The sequence below is a fragment of the Grus americana genome, chromosome Z, assembly GCF_028858705.1.
Source record: "Grus americana isolate bGruAme1 chromosome Z, bGruAme1.mat, whole genome shotgun sequence".
In the NCBI taxonomy this organism is placed as follows: Eukaryota; Metazoa; Chordata; class Aves; order Gruiformes; family Gruidae; genus Grus; species Grus americana.
The window spans coordinates 21748579-21773701 of NC_072891.1; the positions used below are offsets into that span (position 1 = coordinate 21748579).

The 25123-nt window shown below is 42.5% G+C and overlaps 1 protein-coding gene across 1 annotated transcript in view; it reads left to right on the top strand.

Annotated features, from left to right (window-relative positions):
* Positions 1 to 24236, top strand: part of RAB3C (RAB3C, member RAS oncogene family) — a 135170-nt gene extending 110934 nt beyond the window's left edge. The window contains exons 4-5 of the mRNA XM_054810617.1: positions 7034 to 7158; positions 22470 to 24236. Coding sequence (XP_054666592.1) covers positions 7034 to 7158; positions 22470 to 22657 — 313 coding nt within the window. The 3' untranslated portion in view covers positions 22658 to 24236. The remainder of the gene's footprint in view (positions 1 to 7033; positions 7159 to 22469) is intronic.
* The last annotated feature ends 887 nt before the right edge of the window (positions 24237 to 25123 follow it).

Genomic DNA, 25123 nt, shown 5'->3' on the forward strand with positions numbered 1-25123 from the left:
CAATAGTTTGAGTTTAAAAGTTGCGAATATCCAGATCTTCCTCATCAGTAAAGGAGGAAAGATACTGAGCTGTTTCTGAAAGTTAGTTCTGTTTCTTGGCGCTGTGTATGCCCCCAGCTGCTCATCAGTTACTGATGTTATTACTAATTATATCTAGTATATTCCTACTATGCCAGTAACCATGGCCACAAAAAGTCTAGCACTGAAGTACCTCAGAACTCTGCTGTCCTGTTTTTGCTCAGAGTGTTTCAAATTTTTAACCTCGGCCCTGACTTCAAAATCCCAATCAGAAAGTTGAGTTGAGGTTTTTGGTTGGTAGGTTTATCCATTTTGAATGGCTCGTCTCCTACTAACAGTAGATTATTTACTGGAGAACAGATGGAAAGCCGGAGGCCACCTCTCTCCTTGCCCTCCCTGTGGCAGGGTCTGAGCGCCAAGTGCAGAACAGCTGGTACAGAGCCAGCTTCCAAATAGCCATCAAGATTGAGCATTGCAATCATTTAACATGCTGTATAGAATTATTTTATATAAGCCCCATGTCCATCATATCCCCAAGATGAGTGGGACAGAGAGAGGAGATGGGAAAACTCCAAGATACAGGGGCATTCCCAAGGCACATAACCTATCGGGATTGCTGGGAATAATAAGGGTTTAGGAGACATAAAGGAGAGCATGGGGAAAGGAATGGAGCATATAGTACACACTGACGTATAGAAGACACTTGATAGTATGAGGGAGACATCATATTGGAAAGATGAGGAAAAGATGGCTTGAATGGGGAAAGTACCAGAGCTCCTCAGAGACAAGGAGGGTGGGAAAGGCTCCTGACACCATCCCGTCCCCTGAAAAGATGGGAATAGCGAAGCCTCCCTTTACCATCCCAGTCTGTGTCAGGGGTTGGAGACGGCTGTTCCATACTTTTCCACATCATAGGAAGGGGACTGGGAGAATGGGGGGAAAGATACCCTCCATTGACTCAATTACGGAAGGAAAATTATGTCTCCTGAAAATGCTGGAAAGCAAGCCTTCCTGCTCAGAGGTAGCCAGGCATTTGGCATACTCACTTCCAAATAAAGGGAGGAAGCTCAAGTGGGGGCACTGAATGCTTTTGGATGCACCTCCAAACTCATAGCTGCTTTTCTGACACTTCCCCTCACCAAATATTTAAATAAACTGAAGAAGTGTTGGAATAGATAACCTGGACTCCACCCCAGATCCTGTCACCACACTGTGACCCATGGTAGTTTAGCTAATGAACTTTGGGGGTACCATGCTATAGACAGAAATGGCAGAATTTTAAGCATCAATCAGTGAACTCAACATAACAGCAACTTCAAAACGTAAAAAGGTTTTGGTAAAGGTTTTGTGAATTTGTTTTTGGGTTGAGTGGTGTTTTTTTCTTTGTGTGTTTTGGTGTTTTTTTTTTTAAATTTGTTTTCCTGGCAAGATGATGCACTTCAGTTAATTGCGTACTCCTTTCTGAAACCAGAATATCAGACGTACAACATGTTCCCTGAACTTGCTGGAATAAACATAATACATGGGCCCCTCTGGAGCATTTTCATTAGGGTGCTTCTCGGCTGTCAGTGCATGTGACTTACTGCATAATTCATCTAAAAAGCCCATAGAAACCAGCCCCTCTAGGGATGGCAGGCATCCTCGGAGGGCTCTAGGTCCAAACAATGGTGTGTGGATTGTGGCTGTCTCTAAAAGTTCATATTCCTGCTGTATTTACTATATGAGCATATTGTTATTGAATATTTTTTTTGCTACCCTTGCTGTATGTGGGTCAGAATATACTAGAGACTGTTCCAGGTTAGATTAATGTCTGTTCTGGACATATATGAGTTAGTAAAAAGTGATCATACAGAGATATATCCAGAGTGAACCCTAAGGTATGCCAGTCAGTGGGTGCAACCTGAAATGTGTGGAGTACAACAAGCGGCAGGTTTGCCTTCTGTAGCAGTTTCTCCAGGGTACAACGCAGTGTTACCCAGGTGTAGCCGAGTTAAGCCTGAACTCTTAGAAGGAAAATGTATCATGTTGGATCAGACAGCTTGAGAGAGGTGAGGCTGCTGTGGCTCCATGCCCCCAGTCCTACCAGTATTGAGGCTGAAGATGTATTCCCAGAAGGCATGTGCACACAACACACCCATATACAACACATATATATGCATATATACATGGCCAGCCACACAGATCACAGACAGACACACACAGTGCTCCCACTAACACAAACAGCACCAACAGCCTGATCCTGCTCCCCTCCCTGGCAGAGCAGCATGGAGGTCTGCTAGAGAGACTATATATCTGTGTAGACATATATACATTGTGGGTCCCTCCATCAGCTCGGCCCATATACTCACTCTGCCCAGCAGCTGCCCCTGTATCCCAGTCTCCCCAGTTGCCAGCACTAGGAGGTACAAGCCTCCAGTGTTGACCCGTGGTGAAGAGGGGAGTGGGGCTAGAGCTGTCTTGGGACAGCCCTGGGAGGTGCCCAGATGTGGTGTTCCTTCTTCTGAGTCCTTAATTCGGGTTCTCACCTGCCTTTGTGCCCTGTGCTCCTCTGGGCTTGCAGACGGGGGCCTTTGACAAGCTGATGGCTCCTGCAACAGGCCTGGAATCAGCCAGGGCCAGGATATTATTTGGGCTGTCCCACCTGCCATTGACTCTCTGTGCTCCTTTGTGAATGTGCAGGTGAGCTTTTATCACACAATTTAATGTGAACAAGCTATTTTGCACAACAATAACATCACAGCAGTGATCTCATATTGCTCTGTGCTAGCTACGTTGGCTTCCAGCATCTCAGCTACCTCAGCCAGCTGGGGCTGCGTATTTCTGAACCCCATTCCATCATGCTGTGCAATATAAGTTGTAAGCGGCCCACGCGAGCACACACAGACACACCACCATTGTTGCCTGGACAATTATTTGAAGCTCTTGCATGTTCAGAGGTGCAGAGTCACACTGCTGCACGAAGGTTAGTCTCTTTCTTCTTTGAAAGTTTTGTTCTTTCATGGTTGGTTTCAGTCTTCCTGCTAGAACCAAGTTCTTTATTAAACTGATTCTTTTCTAGATCTCAAGCAGAGTCTTATCTGAGTATAGATGTGGCCCTTTAGGCTTGTACCTGATCTTTTCCCAAAAGATAAGGTGCTGCAACATAGACATTTTAACTACTGCTTGCTCTTTTTCATGAAGGTGCATTTCACTATGCTTGGTGATAACCAGAACTGACACTGAATTTTTTTTGGCAGACTTGGAAGGGGGTAGTGCATGATAATAGTGTCTTTGGTCTTTATAATGGTGTGTTCACCATTTTAAGCATTGTAATATTCACTTTGAAACCTATGTGCTCATGAGATGTGGTAACAGTGGAGAGCTTTGCCTAGGCAACGCTGGTTTTATTCTCTCCTTCAATAGATGACAGTGTTAGAAGTGGCAGCAATACAACATCTCGTTATACTCTATTGAACTAAAAAGCAATATTTTCAGAAGAATGTTTTATGAACTAACAAGTATTACAAGGTATTTTCTGAAGGAGCAGAACTAGGTAACATGATTAATACTGAAGCAGTGTGCATATGGACATAACGTCAGTGTGAACTCTTTAATTTAGCCTTTGCTTTAGGGTTCATTTCAAACAAAGTAGGATTTTTGTGTTTAAAAAAAAGCAAGAACAAAACTGAAAACAAACACAAAACCCAACAACTATGTTTTGAACATTTCTTTCACTTAGCATTTTATTGCATCAAACAAAGGAAAAAAGTCTCCGTATTATCTTTGACAGTCTTCTGTCATAATAGTCCAAAATTCTTTTGGAGATTTATTGATGTAACTTTACAATACTTTAAACCAGTAGTAGAAAATACAACAGTGTTTTAAGATGAGCAAATACCATTGCTTTAGTTAGCATTCAGCAAGTGCTCTTTTCTAACAGGGAATATGGCAGAATTGCAGTACTGGGAGAACAAGTCTTGTGTTCATCACTGAAAGTAATGGATCATTGAACTCCTTCATTAATCTGCCCCTCTGGTGTCTATACATTATAAAAATTCAAGCATGTTGCAGATTGCCTGCCTACCATACAACTAGAATGTGAAAGATTTACAGGGTAAATTACTATTGACATACACCAGGTCACTGAGACTGAACAAGAATTGCTGTATTCAGCTTACTGCAAACGTCAGCTTTGCTTTTTCATGTCTTCAATCTTCCTGAGGCTAAAGTTCTTTACAAGGACAATGGTTTGTGTTTTGGATTAATCAGAAGCCTCGGTCATTTGAAAGGTCGTGTAGGTAAGGAACAGCAAAATCTCTTTTTTAAATGGTCTGTGGGGGGGCTTTTGTGGAGTATTGTGGGAATCGAAATCTGTAGAAGCCATTAGTGGAAATGTATGTCTAAAAGAAAACATACCAGTGATAAGCCTATTATATTCTTTGAATCCAAGCTCCTACTAATGTGGGGTTGAGTGGGGATACATTTGGCTGATTTTCACAGTCAGACAATTACATCTTGCACTACAGAGTCTTTTGCAAAACATTTTTTTGAATTGTTATTGAAGACAAGATCTCTTCTCTTGTTGCTTAAAATATTCTTTATAACTAAAAGATGAGACATAAGCAAACCAGATAAAAAAGTCTAAGAATAAAAAAAGGTTTTTTGGTAGTGAGAAGCATTTGAATGCACAGGCTCATAGTTCATAGAACGAAAAATCGTATCTGGCTGCAGTAAAATGAAGGAGGATACATTCTTAAGCAAAGAAACTCATGTAAGGCTCTGGAGCGAGAGTCTGCAAAATAAGGCTGAATCAATTCTCTTTTGCTGTGATGATATTTCTCCAGGTTGTATTTCTTCATTCATTAATTTCTTATATTTCACCTTTGCAGAATACATTATACCCTAAAGAATACAGAATACCCTAAAGCTTAATATTTTACTGTATATATTGTTTTTGAAACATCTTCAATTTCCTGGTGACATAAGGGGAACAAATTGACCCCCAACTCATAACTGTTCAAATCTAAGTTCTTTTAGAGTCCTTAATGGATTAACAACCTCTGATGTTTGAGCTACTAGTATTTGCAAAGTTGCTATGGTGACAAATGTAGTTCTAGTTTAAAAAAAATAAAATAAGAAAAATCTGTTTATCTTAACCACAAATTTCAGAAGAACTCAGCATTGTTCTGAAAGAACATTTCTACCAAATACATGGTGCTCTTTTTCTCTGAACAATTGCATCTTTAGTAAAATGTAAGTGTACAGGGAAGTTTGGCCTCTACTTTGGTCACAGTACGTTGTGATTGCATACTCAAATTACTATAAAATAGATGTAAAATAGCACAGTGTCCATTTCTTGAAGGAAAGATCAGAACAGACTCAAGGGAACAATCTGCAGCACAAAATGCCTGGGGCTAGCTTCAGCTTCTTTTTGGTCATTATGATGAAGTAAAACAACCCTAAAGGCAGTGGGATCCTTCCCCTTAAATTCCTCTCGCCAGCACAGTAAACCCATCACACATAGCTTAAAGGAGCTTTGACTTATGAAGGGGGGTTTGGGCCTGCAGGCATTGGACCCAGGGTTACAAAGATAGCTGTAGTGGATTTTGCCCATGTCCATCCCTCGGGTCTTGCAATCAGCAAAACTAGCTGGGGAGATTTGATCCATTTTCTGTCTTTCACCAGAAATGGTTGTTGGGCTACATCATGGTCTTTTTTGTGCATGAAGCATTTTGCAGATAGGGATCTGAATATGTAGAGATAACGGCTGTGTTATGAGAAGGGGTTACTAGTGAACTTAGCACCCACGCAGACCAGCTTTGAAAACACTTAGGTGACAGATTTTTGAAGCTTTTCTTCATCTTTCACAGAGACTTAGGACCCTGATACACAACAGGGTTCCCTTCCACGGCGCCCTCTCCTAAATGCATAGTTAAGCAGGTTAGTTTCTATTCCAGTGCAGTTTTCATAAGCACTCTGTGTTGTCCAAGGGGAGAGAGAGAGGTAGACACTCTACATCTTTTTCTTTCTCCATTGATCATATAGGGGCAGAAGAGATATTAATATCCTACCAGAGCCTAAAGCCAGACATAATCATAAGCCCAAGGCAAAGGATAAGTATTTAGAGAAAGCTTGCTGCACCCTGCATTACCTTCACGGGCAGGTCCTGCTATCAGTTAGAAAGTGAAATCATCACTCCTGGCTGAGCCTGGAGCCAGGACATGGAGCTTTTCTCCCTGCAGAGCAGGTATGAGTATCAGCAGACTGGTGGTAGTCATCAACAGAAAGGTGCTATGAGTGGTCTCCCACATTGTCCATTAGCTGCATCACATTCAAATCGCAGAAGAGAACTTTGTAGGTTAAGCTGTTTCACCACCAACACTCAAGGTCCCATGATATTTCAAGGCCTCAGATACTCCACTTCAGCTGTAGTCATGGTTAGGGCTTGTATAATTTAAATGGAAGGTAAATTAAAGTTCAAACTCAACCCCTGTCCCAGTGTAATGTAAACTTTGCTGTCATCCTGGTAGGTCAAAGACCTATACTGGAACGTGCCGGAGAGAAACAACAGAAGGAAGACAGACTGGCTTCGAAGTTTTGCTGATACATTTAAATCCTGATTTTAAAAAGTGAAAGATAAGAAATTAATAAGCTGTTGATTTGGTTGCAAAGCTCTGGCTTTAGGTGATAAGGTTTGCATTAAAATGTGAAAGTACTTTTTTAATTGTGTAGGAGAAAGTGTCACTGCTTCTTTCTAAAAGTATAGGAAGAATGTTCATGGCAGGAGAAAATATTGAAAGACCGTCTTGCTTCAACAAGCAAAAGTAAAACCTGTGTTGATATTATTCCTGTAATAATAATTCCTGACAGATAATCCTTAGCTTATTTGAAATCCAGAATTAAACAGAATCATGTTACCCTAGATGTCAAAATCAGTATTGTCTTTTTCATTTTGTTACAATTCTGTTTGAAATTGAGTTAAGGGGAATTTGCTTTGCTTTGACTTCTCTCTCTCTCTCTCTCTCTCTCTTTTAAGGTCAACTCAAATCAAAACATACTCTTGGGATAATGCCCAGGTTATTCTGGTCGGTAACAAATGTGACATGGAGGATGAACGGGTAATCTTCACTGAGAGAGGGAAACATTTAGCAGAGCAACTTGGTAAGAAAACAAACGACAAACGCTTTATGACTGCATGTGAGAATGCACACAATAATGTCATTAATTGCTACAGTACTTGTAATTAAATCTTTGTGGTACCTTCACTGTAAAGGAATAGCCGTACAACACCTGCCTTTTGTTTCTGCAGGCTGAGGTCTGAACTGTCCTTCTTGCTATCACTAATACTGTAACATCATTAGAATGGACATGTGTCCAGGGATGACCATATGCAGACCTGTGATATGTCTGTTGTCTAAAAGTGTCTGCAAGACTAGTGCTGGCTCAGAGGCTGGCTTAGGCTAAAGACATATCTGATAAAACATTCCTTATGCTGCTCTTTAGATAGGAAGTATATTGTTGGTTTTGTGATAAGCAGCAAGATTAGGTGTATGTCTGTATACATACAATAGGTTTAGGTACTTATAGCTATAGGCAGGTGTGTCCTAGCCAAGGAAAAATTAAAAAAACCAAAACAACAACAACAAACTAACCAAAAAATCAGGAGAGGGGAGACTAAAAAAACCGCTTACTCAAAATGTGACCTAGATTTTTTTGCAAGTTGAGAACATTTGGGTTATGATTTCCAATACCAATAATCCAAACCAGAAATATGCCAATATCCACCTCCCACTGCTAAGAGTTCACTTACTGCACATTTACACAAGAGTAAATAACATGAACCTCTACTTCATGAAGTCTCCCTCTAGGAGGCAAATGTTGTCCACACAGAAAATTACAGAGCTGTAAACATCTCTGTTCTTTCTGTTTCTGCCCAGCAGTGATATCCTTTCATACCATGAAATGTTTTTGAGGTGACACTGGCCAAGCTGTAATGGAAAATCTCCAGAGCATCATCATAATACTACTACCCAGCCTGTTTTTTCCTTCAAATTTGTTGATCTCTGGAGAGCACTCTCAGCAGGTGTGCAGATCAAACACTGGCATCCTTGGAGGTCAATTTCTGTGCTGTGCTGGGCATGGGTTTGTTATTATTTTTAAAACTGACTGTGGTAAAGGCTCAGGCTGGTGAACATGTGTGGAACTAACATCTCCTTGTCACTATTCCTATATAGGTGTTTAGGGGAAAGGGTTTTATAAAAGTAACTGCATGGGGAACAGAGAGAGATGGTGGCATTTCACAATATACCACCTGTGCTGGATCTAATCCCATGCTGGTGGTTCTTGTGTATATTCATAGCTCGCTGGCCTTATTTTTTTAAAAATAATTTTTCTAGTTGTACAATTGCTTGTCCTGGTAAGTAATTTCATGAGAATAACATATCTTCCTATCACATCTGTCTAAATAAGCATTACATATGTGTAAAAGCACACCTCAAAAGTATACATTAAAAATGACCATAAATTAGACAGATGTGTAAAAATACACCTTAAAAGTGTACATTTAAAATAACCATAAATTAGTCCTTGAAAGGTGACAGAAAAGATTTAACAGCAGGTTATGTCCAGAAAAATTGCCAACATTTGTGAAGAACTGAGTTTCTAAAAGTGTTTGCCACAAACCAAAAATGGCTACCATTGCGCCTGCTTTAACAGAGGATATTTTTCTTTGCAGAAATACCTGTCACATTATATATATTTCTATAATCTGTTCTTCCCTCTGTAACCATTTCTAATATTTATGCATTTGAATCAGACCTAGGAAAGCGTATTCAATGCAGAAAGAGACTGAAAAAATGTAGCTGTATACTTTTGCGTCAAATTTAGACCAGGCACTAAAATGCCTGGCAATAAACATAAATTTGCAATGTAGAGTTTGAAGGGTTTTTTGGGGTTTTTTTAAGTGGCATAACTAATCTGAATTTCTACTCCTCAAACTATTTTTCTATAGAAAGATTAATGCAGGGAATTTACAAGGCGTCCCCAAGGTCATAAATTTAGCAAGATGAGAAGGAACTTTGCATGTTGTACAGTCAAGAATCCTCAGCTGTAATAACCAACGCTTGCAAAAAAAAAAAAAAAAAAAAAGAGATAGATATCAAAACTCATGTTTCAAGCTTTCAAGCAATCCCTAACTCCTGGGATTTAGAATTCAATCTCTATGGAAGCAGATTATCCTCTATTCCCAGCTTTATCTACTCTGGGATTTTCCTTTCTCAGATATACGTCCTGTGGCTATCTCAAAGGCAGATTATTGTATTGGATAAATTGTGGCTCTGATCCAGTCTGTCATTTACTGTACTCAGACTGCACACACAAATGTTTATATACAATAATTTCTTAAATCTGCTCAGAGATTGTGGGAGGTGGTGTCAGGAAAAGCAGAATGAGTTTCCCTGAAGTGCTCTGGCTATGTGGACCAGTTTGAAGGGCACGAGTTGTGTCAAACACTTGGGGCTGTCTTTTCTTTCTCTGTGGGCAAGTTTTAAATATAACAATATAGATTTTTGTGTTCAGCAAGACATTTTAAGACTGTGGGTCCTTTGAATGCCGTGGTCTGCAACATTGATCACAGCCACAATTACAAGAAAGCACAACATGAGTCCTGTACAAAGAACACGTTGTGAAACACTCTGTTCTCAAGTGTGCTTTTACTTTCAGCCCTGGTTTATTTGAAGTCACTGAGAAAATGAATACATTTTGGGCTGAGTTTTCAAAAGGGCAAAAAGACCACTGGGCATTTAGCTCTCCAGGAAAAACAGTTTCCTGTTGAAAATGGCGTTATTGGAAAATCATGCCTCTTTTGTGGCTGCTGACCTCTTTGAAAAGTGTAGCCTTCGATTTTATTAACGAGGGGTGATCAATCATTTCTTTAAATCTTCATGCTGGCTTATTTCTCAAGTATAACCCAACAAGTGGTTTGGGTCAACCAGCAATAGGCCTCATTACCTGCAAAGGTCTGGTTAAAGGAGTCAAGTATCCTGTGGTAGCTCTGAGTACCTCTCTCATAACACTAACAGAAGTTCACAAAAGAGAGAAGGAATGGTTAAGAAAACCAGATCTGACCTTGAAGGGAAATTAACAGAGTGTTTATGAAGACAGACTTCATCTCATTTCCATTTTGGATGTTTTTAAAGTTTGTTGTTAGTAACATAGAGCATGACACTGATGATACCACCACAGATCGTAGCTGCAGGCAGCGTACTACCTTACCTACAGTAATGGCCAGAAGTAGATGCCTTATGAAAGGTATAAAAGGGCAAACATACAGTGATGCTTTCCCAGGCTGTGACAAATTATATTTGTGGGTCTCATGAACCAAAGGCAGTATCTTTATATTCAATAGCCTTTCCAGGATTTTTTCCATGGGCTTGTCCAATGATGTCTTTGAAACCGTATAAATATGTGCAGTTAATCTGAGTTATCCACTTCTGCTTTGAATCACCCACTTGCTAGTTTTATCTGATGTTTCAGATTCTGAGAATCAGTGAACAATTGTTCGCTGTCACCTGCTCTGCAGCACCATTGGTTTCAGAGACATCTATCATACACCTCCTTCTTCTCCAGGCTGAAATTCCCAGACTGTTTTATCGTTCCAGACACAAAGACTATCTCACACCTTAGACATTCCTTGTCACTCTCTTCCGTACTTTTTGTAAGTGGTACATCCTTTTTCAGAAATTAGTTCATGGTTGTTTAACATATTAACATCATTAAAAGAGTAACAATAGAATGAGGTGAAAACAGACAGGATCAAACGAATTCAGCTGAGTCATGTAACTTTACCTCACAGAGATATTCATACTGAGAAAATATAGAAACATGACTAACCAGCCAGTAGAGAGAATCAATTAACGTAATGTTAATATTGACATGGGAATCACAACAAAAACATTTAAACAAGTTCATTCATTAATCACTACCAGAAAAAGGATGTAGAACATAATGCTTATGCTATTTTCTCTCTTCATGAATGTTTGCTCTGAGCACTACATGCATTGGCTATAGAGTGAAACCCCAATATAGTCAGGTTATTTACATGCTTTAAATCATTTTTGTAAAAGAGGCTTGGAATTTCTTGCAAGCAAAATGCTTGCACACTCACCAGCTGCGTTACTCACACAGCTTTTCTGACATGTTGATCTCATGCATCTCAGCTGAGTTCAAAGCTTCATATGTTCATAAAAGTTTGGTGTCACTTGTCAGAACAGAAATAAAAATAATGACTCAGAGATGGCATGAATTTCTTGGTTCCTTTTATTCATGGTCTGTGTGATATATTGTGATCTACATTCTGGCAAAGGATTAGCAGGCAGAGGTGTGCACAGAGCTTTGAATAGACTGAGTAACTGCCCACACAAATGGACAGTTGCATATGTGGTCTTACATACAGATTCTCCATTTATTTATGACATTTTGCTCTGCATGCAAATTATGTACATAATTTTATATGTGTTCTTTGGTTGTTCATGTGCTTCTGTATGTTTGCTATTTGTGTGCTACAAATTATTTCAACAGTCATTAGTTTTTAATGGGAAGTACTGCCATTACAGGGTATATTATATCCTTAGGACCATGGCCCCTAAGGTTGCTGCAAAAGTACAATCCTGCCTTAGGTCCAAACCATGCCTGTTGTGCTAATGCTGCATCAGGTACTAGGGGGACACTGCAAGATCTGCCCCAAATGTCTGGCCCCATTTCCTGTAAGGTCCTGTTGTCCTATCCCACCTTTTCGGCTCTGGTTAGTTAAGGGTCTGGGAAACAGAACGGTTGTATCATAGAAATGTTGGTTGGAAGGGACTTCTGGTGATCATCCAGTGTGATGTCCCACTAAAATCCACCTCTGGCTCTATGTTCTGTCCAGCGGTTTTCAGGGCAGTGCCCTTCCCATTGGATCTTCAGTACCTCCATGTTTCTTACTCTCTGCCACCTGGGGTCACCTGTGGCTGGGGGCATCCAGCACATCTGAACACGTCTTAGGGTGCACTCACCTGCTTCCTAAATGTATCCTGGCACACTGTTTTTCCCAGAGGCCACCAACCGATGTCAGAAAACAAAACAAGATAGTCCCTTTCTGGGTGAGCTCTCACATTCCCTTCTGCAAGAGTTGGCAGAAGCCAACCCTCACGCTGCATTCAGGGAACCTGCAAAGGGCTCTGACTGCTACGTGTCCCTGCATCAGCAGTGCCCAGGGCTTCAGTGCACCTCCACAGCTTGTCACTCAGGCAATCATTTTACCCCTCAGATCTTTAACACGCACTTTATCTCCATCCTTTCTCTTCTCATCTCTTTTGGGACATTTCTTCCTTAAAGTCTTTATTTTCAGCTCTTTCTTTCTTTCTTTCTTTCTTTCTTTCTTTTTTTTTTTTTTTTGATTCACAGTGCTTTGAAAATGAAATCCACTAAAAATTAGAAGAAAATTTCTGACTTCAAACAAAAATCAGCCTGCCATGCCAATTTTATTTTCATTTTGTTCTTGGCTCAGGCATGTATGTACATAATGGTCATGCTGGGGTGTCCCCGGAGACCTGATTCAGGGCTAATTAGACTTCTTCAAATTAAACCCATTTAGCACCTCAGCAAGCCTGAAAGCAGAGCTTCTGTCAGTGTCATACGCTTATACAGGGTGCAATTTGGTATCCAGCGCTGCTGTGTGATCTGACCAAGCCTGCAAGACCAGGCCTGCTGCTGAGGTGGGGCAGGAACACAACCGGTTTCTGAATCCTGCCAGGGCTGGGGTACAAGACAGCAGCTCCCCAGCATCAGGACTGGAGTGAACCTTCACTTGCCTTGGGATATGAGCCCTCGGGAGTAATGTGTACATTAGGCATCTGTGCATTTAGGCAGCAACTAAAGAGGCATTTTTAGGGCTGTAATTTTGGCATCTAAATCGGGAATCAAGTGGTACTTGACCCCTCAGCGCACAGCTTGCTAGAACAGTAGGTTCTGTTTTGCCTCTGTGGCTGGCTGGAAGCCATGGTGCAGAAGGCAGGATCACCAGTAGCTTTGAGACCATGGACATATGGCCGCATCTAACTTTGCATTAAAAATGAAAATAATTGCGTTGTGCAGGAACATGCCTGTTCATAGTTCCACCCTTCACTGTTTTTTAGTGCTTTTTAAAGGGCAAGTGTTAGTGCCAGAGGAAGGAGACAGACTGACAGTGCTGACAAACACCAGGGTCTTCTGTTTTGTTACAACACACAAGGGTATTGGTAGACCAATTAAAGGCTCCTGTCCCCAGGATGCTTTTGAACAGGGAGGAAATGCCAGCCTGCCTTTGCTTTCACACCCTCGGAGCAGCGTTTCAGGAAAGTTACTTAATGGCAATGAGAAGCAAGGGATTGTGTTTGCTCAACAAATGTCTCATGTAAACAAATAAACATTTATTGCCCAAATGCACTCATTCCAAAGGTGTCTGGAAGCCACAATCAAAATCAGTACAACTGGAATTTATATGGAAACCTTCTGTTCTGAAAGACTGGAAAAGGTGTTCGCTAGAGCATTACCAGTAACTGCCCCTCCAGTTTGTCCATTCTGTCATAGCTGAAAGTCCCCCTTTAGCTTTTTCTTTTTTGTAAATAAATCTTGGTACCTTAAAGGTTGGATAGATATCCTAGCATTTCTGTTAACAGTCTTTATACTAGCTCTATCCAGAATGGTGCTAAAGCACTGCTCTTTGCTGAGATAATATTAGTGCAGTCCTATTTTGGGGTTTAATGTTGTTTTAATACTTTTCTTAGCATAGTCCAGCCCTTGGGCTTGTTTGGACAGCAGACGTCCCATCCTACTGGTCTACAAAGCAGAGCACAGTGCAACCAGATCTGCATAGTTGCAGGTGTACAAGATAACTTGGCAGAACAGCAATGGTCACCAGCTACTTTCAGCCTGGTTTCCTGGGAGACATGACCTTTGCAATCATGCCACGTGTGTCTGTCTCTCTTTGAGAGAGAGGCAGAGGTCTCAAAGATATTAACAGTTCTGAGGAAGTGGACAAGTGAGCAGAGGAGAAAGGTCTTGCAATTGCCTTGACCAACAGCCTGCAATGTGAATACAAACCTTATTAGATACTCTTCACAGCAGGCAAGAAGATAAGTGCCTGCCAGTGCCCCCTCAGAACTGCCCACAGCATGCAAATCCAAGAAAATAAGGCATCATTAGCTCATATCCTTCATATACTATGACATTTTTGAATGATTCATTCCCATGGCATCCTAGATTTTGCCTTTTGTACACCATTGTGTTACAAAGGGAGCAGCTTACTGCATCCACTTCTTGCTCTGACATTGCAGTCTCCTACTACTCCTCAAAGTACTGGATTGAAGAAGGCACTGGCAAGAGCAGCACTAAGGATCACAGTTTAAGTTTGTCTTCAAGGAAGGATAGTTATTACAGGAGCACACCCTTGAGGATATCTGTTAAACATAACATAACATCAGGGGCAGTACATAAAATTGTCTTGGTTGTAGACAAACACTCTGAAACCAGAAGACCTTCCTGATCAGCTGGTGAAATATTAACATAGCTCTTGTCTGTTTGTCGGTGGAATTGATCTTAAAATTTGCTAGCTAGTGTGTCCTCTTGATGTGACATTTTCTCAGGAAGATGAGAGGGTGCAGAATGTTCTTCCCTTTGCATATGGCTCTCCTTTCTGTTTTTATTCCTTTCTTATTTTTCGAAAGCAGACATAAACAAGTGTTAATGACATTGATGAAGGAGCCTCTGCAGAGCCAGGACAAGTGGGAGGCAGAGAGGAAAAAAAATTCAGGCTGTTTGTGTGTTTCAGGGAAGCTATCTAAACTGCTCTGTGTGCATTATAGCTCACCAGGTGAACAACAGCATCATGTCGGTGTCCTGGCTGGCCCCTGTCACTGTAATGCTTCGTGGGGGCCGCTGAGAGCTTGCCAGCTTCCTTTGAGTCCATACTATTGGGAAAAGGGTAGATAAGGGAAATAGTGTAAGAACAGCAAAGGGAAAACTGATTTAAACAAAAAAGAGTAATTTAAATTAGAAATTTCTGATGCATGTTCCACATACATTGTTCATATGTTCAGTCAGCACTTTGATATTTTTTATTTTCTCAGTTTCAGCTCTGTTCTTCTTTACCTACCCACTTGCCTCTTGGATTTTGTCGTATCTTTGCAGTAATCCGCTCTGCCTGGTCTCATCGACATTGGCAGTACAGATCATCACGGGTGGGGAAAAATGGTTCTTCAAGGTCAGCTGCCCTGGGCATAATCAGACTTGTCTCACTTCAGGCTTATACTCACATGGAGAATCTTTTCTCTCCATTAATAACAAACAGTGGGAAAAACTTGAAGAAAGTATTTAAAGGCGTCGACCTGAGACACTCATACACAGGCATTTTAGAGGCTTGGGGTCTCTAAGCACTATAATTGCAAGATGAGTCAGGAGGAGAGGTCATGGGGAAAAGGTCTGTAAAATATTCCATAACAAAATGGAAAACAACCAGAATTCATGTATTTATTCCAGACACGCTCTGCTAGAAAAAATGCTCCCTATCTCTTTGAAACTGTTCAACAGACAGCTTCTGTTAGACAAAATAAAACAAAACAAACAAAACAAAAAAAAAACCCAAAAACAAAATAAAAGGCACCACTGTAATTTATGGGATATTTTGCATAAGGTAACTCTGATGTGGTGAATTGAATCCCCTGCCCAGGAGAGTCAGTTGCTCCCTGGATGGCTACAGGAGCCTCTGTTGCTAGGGTCTTTGCAATGGTGTCTTCATCTCCATCAGACAAGGCTCTCTGAGCTCTTGTTCTGCTGAATTATTGTAATCCAGTTGGTCCTAGTGCCCACCACATACCATTGGCAGTGATTACTTTGTGCACAAAGCATCTCTTAACTGTCTTAACTGGCTTCAAAAGACTGTTCTGTGTGACCATTTCTGCATCTGCAAGAACAGTTTCCACAGACCACCTACATGCAGGTGAATCCATCCTACAGCAGGCACCACCTGGGGGCAACCCACCGGCATCGCCCCATTGTCTACTTATGATATTTATCAGCACATTTAAGCATATAAATAGTTCCTATCAGCTGGCCTATGTACAGCAAGGGCTGCTTGGGGGAATCTCCAGGACTGTCCAAAATTCCAATCTGTACAGCTCCTATAAAAAGCAAAGCAAATACTTTGTTGTGGAGTTCAGACCTCCTCACAGGTCAGTGCATTTTCTCATCTATGCAGGGTGTAGCTGGGGAGGTCCTGGATCACCCAGGCAATTAATGACTAAGTTGATGGGATGTGTATACAGGCATAGCCTGATACGCAGCTATACCACTACTGTGACTACAATTTCCTTCTTATATCAAAATCTTAACTGAAATTCCACAGATTTCACCACAGCTGTAGTGTCTATTTTTATTTTATTTGAATGAATATGTTTGTGCTTGAACACTCAGTAAATCTCTGTCTGTCTTGGAGAATAGGTGCCTCTAAGTTTTTCATTGTGTTCTTATGTAGAACATCCTCACTGTGGTAGTAGGCCTGTTTTCTTGATCGTCTCCAGGATGTTACAGGATCTCCTGACATCAGTCTCTTCTCTTCTTTGTGACTCTTTTCCTTTCACATTCTGCATTTCTTTGTGCAGATCTCTTACCTACCTGTTATATCTGATATTTCATGATAATCTCATGTGCCAGTTTGTGGTGGTTTAACCTTGACTGGACACCAGGTGTCCACCAAGCTGCTCTGTCATTCCCCTCTTCGGCTGGACAGGGAGGAGAGAAAGATAAGATGGAAAAAAACCAACCCACCCAACACTCAAACTCGTGGGACAATATAAAAGCAGCTTAATTAAGCAAAAGCAAAAGGCCGCACATGGAAGCAAAGCAAAAGTGAAAGACTTACTCTCTACTTCCCATCAGCAGGCGATGTCTGGCCACCTCCCGTGAAGCCAGGGCTTCAGTACGTGTAGTGGCTGCTCTGGAAGACAAATGTCATAAAAACCGAATGGCCCTGCTTCCCGCCCTCCTTTCTCTTAGCTTTTATTGCTGAGCAGAGGTCATACGGCATGGAATATCCCTTTGGTCAGTTGGGGTCAGCTGTCCTGGCTGTGTCCCCTCCCAAGATCTTGCCCACCCCCAGCCTACTGGTGAGGTGAGGGGGATGCTGGAGAGACAGCCTTGGTGCAGTGCCAGCACTGCTCTGCAGGAGCCAAAACCCTGGTGTGTTACCAGTACCTTGCTGGCTACCGGTGCACAGCACTATGGGGGCTGCTGTGGGGAAATTAACTCCGTCTCAGCCAGACCCATACACAGTTATTCTGTCTTCTTATCTGTAAAACTGCTCCCCTCAGAAATGTCCTTAATATTTATTCTTCTTCCTGTCATCTTCAAGGCTTTGGTGTGCCATTCCTCATTGTCCCTCAACCCTTCCGCCCTCTGGTCCTGCTTGTTCTGCTTTAGAACAGCTGCTTTCCTCCTGTTTCCTGTGGAGCAGACACTGACAGTTGTGGAAGGATATGACTGTGTTACTGTACTAGAGTTGCAGACAGGTTTCAACATGGAGCATCGAAAATGTGCAGGATCTTCCTTCCCCCAAACAGTCCCCAAGAGATCTGAAGTCTCCTGCATGGAGCTCTGCAGGAGGGCTGAAGCCACCAGCAAGTGAGGCTACCCTGGCTTTCTCCATTCTCCTTCTAGTTTAGAACAAAGGAGACGTGTAAGCCAAGTTAAGCTAAACAATGACATGTAGATTCAGACTTCCTCCCAGTATATGATTTCTGTATACGGTCTTTTATTATGCACAGTTTTCCTGTTTTCCAGAGAAATGTGGAAAGGAAAAGTTTTCACAGCAATGTATACTCATACCTGTGGGGTTATCCCTACATTTCTTGCTGATAGTAAGTTGTATGACCAAATCTCTGTACAATATTTATACCTCTTATTATCTAAACTGCCTATGAACACTGATTTTGGCCTGTGTTTAGCTCCAATGCATTTAAACAATTTAGCACTTTGTGACATTTCAGCACAAGGCATCTTATGTAAATTAAAAATAAGAAGAAAATTTAGAACAGAGAGTTAAGTTTTTAGATTGGTTATCAGTGCATGCTGGGATATCATGCCAGACTAAATATAATTACCTGCTGTATTTCTAGGTGTGTTGGGTTTGTGTGGCAAGGTTTTGGTAGCAGGGGGGCTACAGGGGTGGCTTCTGTGAGAAGCTGCTAGAAGCTTCCCCTGTGTCTGACAGAGCCAATGCCAGCCGACTCCAAGACGGGCCCGCCGCTGGCCAAGGCCAAGCCAATCAGCACCTCTGTGATAACATATTTAAGAAGAAAAAAAAAAACAGTTAGAGAGAGCAGCCGGAGAGAGGAGTGAGAAGATGTAAGAAACTCTGCAGACACCAAGGTCAGTGCAGAAGGAGAGGGAGGAGGTGCTCCAGGTGCTGGAGCAGAGATCCCCCTGCAGCCCGTGGTGAAGACCATGGTGAAGCAGGCTGTCCCCCTGCAGCCCATGGAGGAAGGATGAGGGGGTGTAGAGATTCCACCTGCAGCCCGTGGAGGACCCCACGCTGGAGCAGGTGGAGGCACCTGAAGGAGGCTGTGGCCTTTGGGAAGCCCACGCTGGAGCAAGTTCCTGGCCAGACCAGTGGACCTGCGGAGAGGGGAGCCCAGGCCGGAGCAGGTTTGCCAGCAGGACTTGTGACCCCGTGGGGGACCCCACGCTGGAGCAGTTTGCTCCTGAAGGTCTGCACCCCGTGAGAGGGACTCCATGCTGGAGCAGGGGAACGATGAGAGGAGTCCTCCCGCTGAGGATGAAGAAGCGGCAGAAACACCGTGTGATGAACTGACCACAACCCCCATTCTCCGTCCCCCTGTGCCGCTGAGTGGGGGGAAGGTTGAAGCCGGGAGTGAAGTCGAGCCTGGGAAGATGGGAGGGGTGGGGGGAGGTGTTTTAAGAGTTGATTTTATTTCTCATTCCTCTACTCTGTTTTGTTTAGTAATAAATTAGATGAATTCCCTCTCTAAGTTCAGTCTGTTTTGCTCATGACAACAATTAGTGAGTGATCTGTCCCTGTCCTTATCTCGACCCACAAGCGTTTCGTTATACCTTTTCTCCCCTGTCTAGTGAATAAGGGGAGTGAGAGAGCGGCTCTGGTGGGCACCTGGCCTCCAGCCAGGGTCAACCCACCACACTAGGCTAGTAGTCAAACATGCAAAAGATACATGGTAAGCAGTTATATGACTGAATGTGCACATTACATCCTGTTTAGATGGCAGATTGAATACATAGTACTAATGTGATCGAAGATGTTAAGGACAACAAGAAAAGCTTTTATAGATATGTTAGTGGTAAAAGGAGGATGACGGAAAATGTGGGTCCCCTCCAGAATGAAATGGGTGACCTGGTTACCCAGGATATGGAGAAGGCTGAGGTACTCAGCGACTTCTTTGCCTCAGTCTTCACTGGCAAATGCTTGAGCCACACTGCCCAGGTCGCAGAAGGCTGGGACTGGGAGAATGCCGAACCGCCCACTGTAGGAGAAGATCAGGTTCGAGAATATCTAAGAAACCTGAAGGTGCACAAGTCCATGCGACCTGAGGAGATGCATCCACGGGTCTTGAGGAAACTGGTGGATGAAGTGGCCAGGCCACTCTCCATCATATTTGAGAAGTCCTGGCAGTCCGGTGAAGTTCCCGCTGGTTGGAAAAGGGGGAACGTAACCCCCACTTTTAAGAAGGGAAAAAAGGAAGACCCAGGGAACTACAGGCCGTTCAGTTTCACCTCCGTGCCTGGCAAGATCATGGAGCAGACCCTCCTGGAGACTATGCTCAGGCACATGGAAAATAATGAGGTGATTGGTGACAGCCAACACAGCTTCACTAAGGGCAAATCATGCCTGACAAACTTGGTGGCCTTCTAAGATTGGGTTACAGCGTTGGTGGATAAGGGAAGGACAGCTGACGTCATCTACCTCAACTTGTGCAAGGCATTTGACACTGTCCCGCATGACATCCTTGTCTCTAAATTGGAGAGACATGGATTCGATGGATGGACCACTCGGTGGATAAGGAATTGGCTGGATGGTCACACTCAAAGAGTTGTGGTCAACTGCTCAATGTCCAAGTGGAGAACAGTGACGAGTGGTGTTCCTCAGGGGTCGGTACTGGAAGTGGCACTGTTCAACATCTTTGTCGGCGACATGGACAGTGGGATCGAGTGCACCCTCAGCAAGATTGCTGACGACACCAAGCTGTGTGGTGTGGTCGACATGCTGGAGGGAAGGGATGCCATCCAGAGGGACCCTGACAGGCTGGAGAGGTGGGCCCGTGCGAACCGCATGAAGTTCAACAAGGCCAAGTGCAAGGTCCTGCACATGGGTCGGAGCAATCCCAAGCACGACTACAGGCTGGGCGAGGAATGGATTGAGAGCAGCCCTGAGGAGAAGGACTTGGGGGTATTGATTGATGAGAAGCTCAACATGAGCCGGCAGTGTGCGCTTGCAGCCCAGAAAGCCAACCATGTCCTGGGCTGCATCAAAAGAAGCATGACCAGCAGGTTGGCGGAGGTGATCCTGCCCCTCTACTCCACTCTTGTGAGACTCCACCTCTGGAGTACTGTGTCCAGCTCTGGGGGCCCCAGTACAGGAGAGACATAGAGCTGTTGGAGCGAGTCCAGAGGAGGGCTGCGAAGCTGATCAGAGGGCTGGAGCACCTCTCCTGTGAGGACAGGCTGAGAGAGTTGGGATTGTTCAGCCTGGAGAAGAGAAGGCTCCAGGGAGATCTAATTGCGGCCTTCCAGTACCTGAAGGGGCCTACAGGAAAGATGGTGAGGGACTGTTTACAAGGGCATGGAGTGATAGGACAAGGGGTAATGGGTTTAAGCTGAAGGAGGGTCGATTTCGATTAGATGTTAGAAAGAAATTCTTTACTGTGAGGGTGGTGAGGCACTGGAACAGGTTGCCCAGAGAGGTTGTGGATGCCCCATCCCTGGAAGTGTTCCAGGCCAGGTTGGATGGGGCTTTGGGCAATGTGGTCTAGTGGAGGGTGTCCCTGCCTGCAGCAGGGGGGTTGGAACTAGATGATCTTTGAGGTCCCTTCCAACCCAAACCATTCTATGATTCTATGATTTAAATTTCAAGTGGCCTTTTGAAATAGAAGATTCGCCCATTCACTAGAAAACACGTATAACATAAAAACACCCCAAAAACCTACAAAAAGCTGTTTTCTGATCTTCTTCCAAGAGTTTCAAGTGAGTAACATATTCTTTCTGGGATTTTTCTCATAATTAAACATGGTGGTAGTTGCCCATTGTTATTCAGATTTAATCTGAAAGAATCGAAAGAGTTGTGCAAAGGCTAAGCCATATCTGTAAAATTACCAGTGGAATATATGTTTTGTAAACTGTTTTAATATTGAACCCTTAGGCAGTGGAAGCACAGAAGTAGGAGAATGTTTTAAATTACCGGGGAAGCCTCAGGTGAGCAATGTGGGAACTGTGGGAAGAGGTGGTGTGTGGGGGAAAAGGCTTAGAAAACAAGAAATTAAAAAACACAAATGTTTTGCAAAGGAAGCAAGAGCATGGGAAGACCCAGCACTGGCAGAAGCCTGCTGGATTGCAGACTGACCAGCAAGTTGCAAACCTGGCCCAGACAAAGGAGGCAGATGTGGGAAATGAAACATGGGACAAATAGGGGCAGAGAAGAGAGCTTAGGAAAGCTGGCTCTGCTCCATAAAGGCTTCCAGTGTCCCCTCTGGGTTAAGGACAGGTCTGATTTTTGCCTTTGGGGTGGTCTTTGGGAATGGATAGATAAAAAGTCCTTCTATATAAATTAATTAAGGAAGTTTTCTTCCTTATGTGTATTTGTGTATTTTTTTATTAATTTGGTTTTTGAGGTTGGGAGTTCCTTTGGTCCCATGGATTCACCTCTAACTTAAGTACATATCAAATTGCAGAAATCCTTCCTTGTCTTGCTTGGTTTTTTCACCTGGTTATTTCCAAATACAGTTATCTGTTTTGGCACCAGGTTACTGACATGATGGAAGTGGCTGTTTCCAGCTGAATAATGCTCAGAGGAACTTAATAGTTACAGATGGAGCAGATTATTCCTTCCCAATGACTGGATACATAGGGCATTTCTAAAATAATAATACTCTCAAACTGGTATCAATCTTTAGATTAAACCGTTTTAAAGTAGAATTTGTCTAAGGGAATGTATTTGGACCAGTCCTGATTTCATCTGGCTTGGTATAAAGCAAATAGCACTAGTGTATTTACTGATTGTGCTACAATTTTAACTTCTCTTCCAATATCACTCTTTTATATATGTGCTCTCACAGGCTTGCTTTCTGAGTGTCTCTTTCTTGCCCAAGAGAAGTTTGTGTATTTATTTGAGACAATGGAATGTGCATTGAACATAAACGTGTTGTTTATTTTCTTAGGATTTGAATTTTTTGAAACAAGTGCCAAGGACAACATTAACGTCAAGCAGACATTTGAGCGACTCGTGGATATCATCTGTGACAAAATGTCAGAAAGTCTGGAGATGGATCCCACCATTGCTGCCAGCAAGCAGAACACACGGCTAAAGGACACCCCTCCTCCACAGCAGCCCAACTGCGGCTGTTAATGCCGCTATCAGCAAAGGCAGCTCCAGTGCGTTCTGTTGCCAACAGAGTATTTATGAATGGTCTATATGCCTTTATTTATACTGTCTTATAAATTTATTTGGGAGAAAAGTCTTTTATTTTACATCAGCATCTGGTTGAGTATGTGTATGGAGATGGAGAGGTTATTAGTTTGAAAGGACGATCCATTTAGCATCTGGCTTTTGCATGCAGGACGGCTATTAGTTTCTCTTTTTACTGTTTTACATTACACTTACTTCAGCTGGTGCCATGTCCTCGGACCACATTTGCCTCGAATTGACTCTTGCTTCATCAGTTTCAAATTATATAGTTGAATCCTTAGGGTAGTGGCCAAGGTGTTTTGAATAAGCTTCCTGGTGCCACTTACATTTTCTCATGACTGAAAATCAATTTAGAAATATTCCTCTGGTGAGCCAATCCCTCATTCTGTCCAGATCATTTGTATAAGGGACACTTCCTGGAGTGTATTGCTTTGGCAAGTCTACGCTTATTATGTTACACATCATGGCTGATGGGAAATTGCAGAAGTTAGAAAGAAGTTTGCTCCTGGACCCAAAGCCACCAAACTTCCCTTTGAGTTTCCAGCTGGATGTGATATTCAGTAGAGAACCTCAGAGATATTAGGTACTTCATCCTATTTGGATAGCTATTATGTCTACATTTCCATGGGAGCTGCATGTCTATCTAGTACCTTTCTGAAACTGGACATAATTTCTCATTCCATCATTACAGAGATCCCAGTAGTACCTACCCCAGTAGTGGAGGGCTGGCTAGCTCTTCCCATTTCTACTTGCATGAGATATTAAACACACAGTTCTATATTACCCCTCAGAGACCCAAATCCATTACACTCGCTTGTTCATAGCCAAAAATTGTCTTGTCATCTTGCTGTCAAACCTGCATACTTAAGTTTTCAGGAATTTCATCACCCATTTAGTCACTGAGACAACCATCACCACAGTGGCTACGAATGCCTGTATTTTACTCGGACCTATTGCAGAAGTGCTGCTGGTGTCAGTGAACTGGAGTTTGACCTAATTTTTACTTTGATGAGGATATCTATTTTGACAAGGCAATCAGAATTTCACAAGATTTTTAAAAACTTTAGGAGTGATAAAAAGTTATCAACATTTCTAGAGTTAGGCTGAATAGGATCAGCAAAAGGCTGTGAAGATAGCAGAATAAAGTATACAAATGCTTTTTTTTTAATAAAGTGTTAAATATAGTCACATTTCACAGTTTTTAAAAGTACTCCTGTAGTAATTGGTGGCAGTTTCTTACATCTGTGCCCTGGAGTACTTTGTACAACTGCTTTCCTTGCATCACAGTGACATTTTTTAACTAACCAGCATAACTGAAGAAGCGTTAACTCTTTTATTTTTCCAATTAGAAAAAATTCAGGACAAGGCTGACATTTCTTAAACTGTCTGCAATGAGAAAAATCAGAACACAAATTAAAAAAAGAAAGTAACACAAGGTACCGCGAACTGCTCACAACTACAAAGAAATCCCTCTGCACACATTATTTTTTTGAAGGTAATTTATATAACTCCTGAAAAACACTAGAAGAAAATGGTCACTTTTTTTTTTTACTGATTAAATAATGTACTTACACTTTGACACAGTAAAAATTACTTCCAAACATGGCATATAGACACATGTAAAATGGATATGCCATCAAGGCATTACATTGGCTGCCTAAATTAAATGTATAAAAGTTCTGGGGTTTTATGCCATGTCTGTCCTGTTAGCTAGTTTACTTAAGCACTTGTTTTCCTAGTAGACGTGGAGACTGAACTTCACTTGTTTATTTCCATGCAAAGAAAGCAGTGTCCTCTTTGGAGCTGATGAGCTGCCAGGTGGAAGAGGAATGTGCTATCTCATCCATAACCCTTCCTCTCTCCAGGGATGCTGCTTTTCTTTCCCCCATCTAAGGCAGCATGTTGATACCTGTGCTGAGAGACTTCCATTGATAACCTCTGCACCCACTAGCTATCAGCTGCTTTGGAAAAATAAGTGATAAAATGCTGAGGAAGCATCGTGTGTGATGGTGGGCAGTTTTCCATTCTTTTCTTGTTATGTGCAGTTACTCCTGCTGGAGAAAAGGGAGCAAGGGCAGCCTTGAGACAGCACTCAGCTTCAGCCCTCTGTCCTTTAGAAAAGGTTTGGGTTGTACTTAGTCTGTGCCATCTCAAGCAAGGAGAGAGGAAGACATCATCACATCTTACATGAGCTTTGGCATATTCTGGATCATGCAGCATGGCTCCAAGTGCAAATAGTCTTTCAGCTTTGCTCTGGGATGCTTGCTGCAAAATGGTCATCTCCTGTGCGCATTGTAACACGGAAAAAAAGCCCAAGATTCTCCTTGCTACAGCCACACCTTGCTTGTACTCCATTGCAATGAATTCCAGAGCCTCCCTGCCTCTTTATGACCATATAGATGCTAA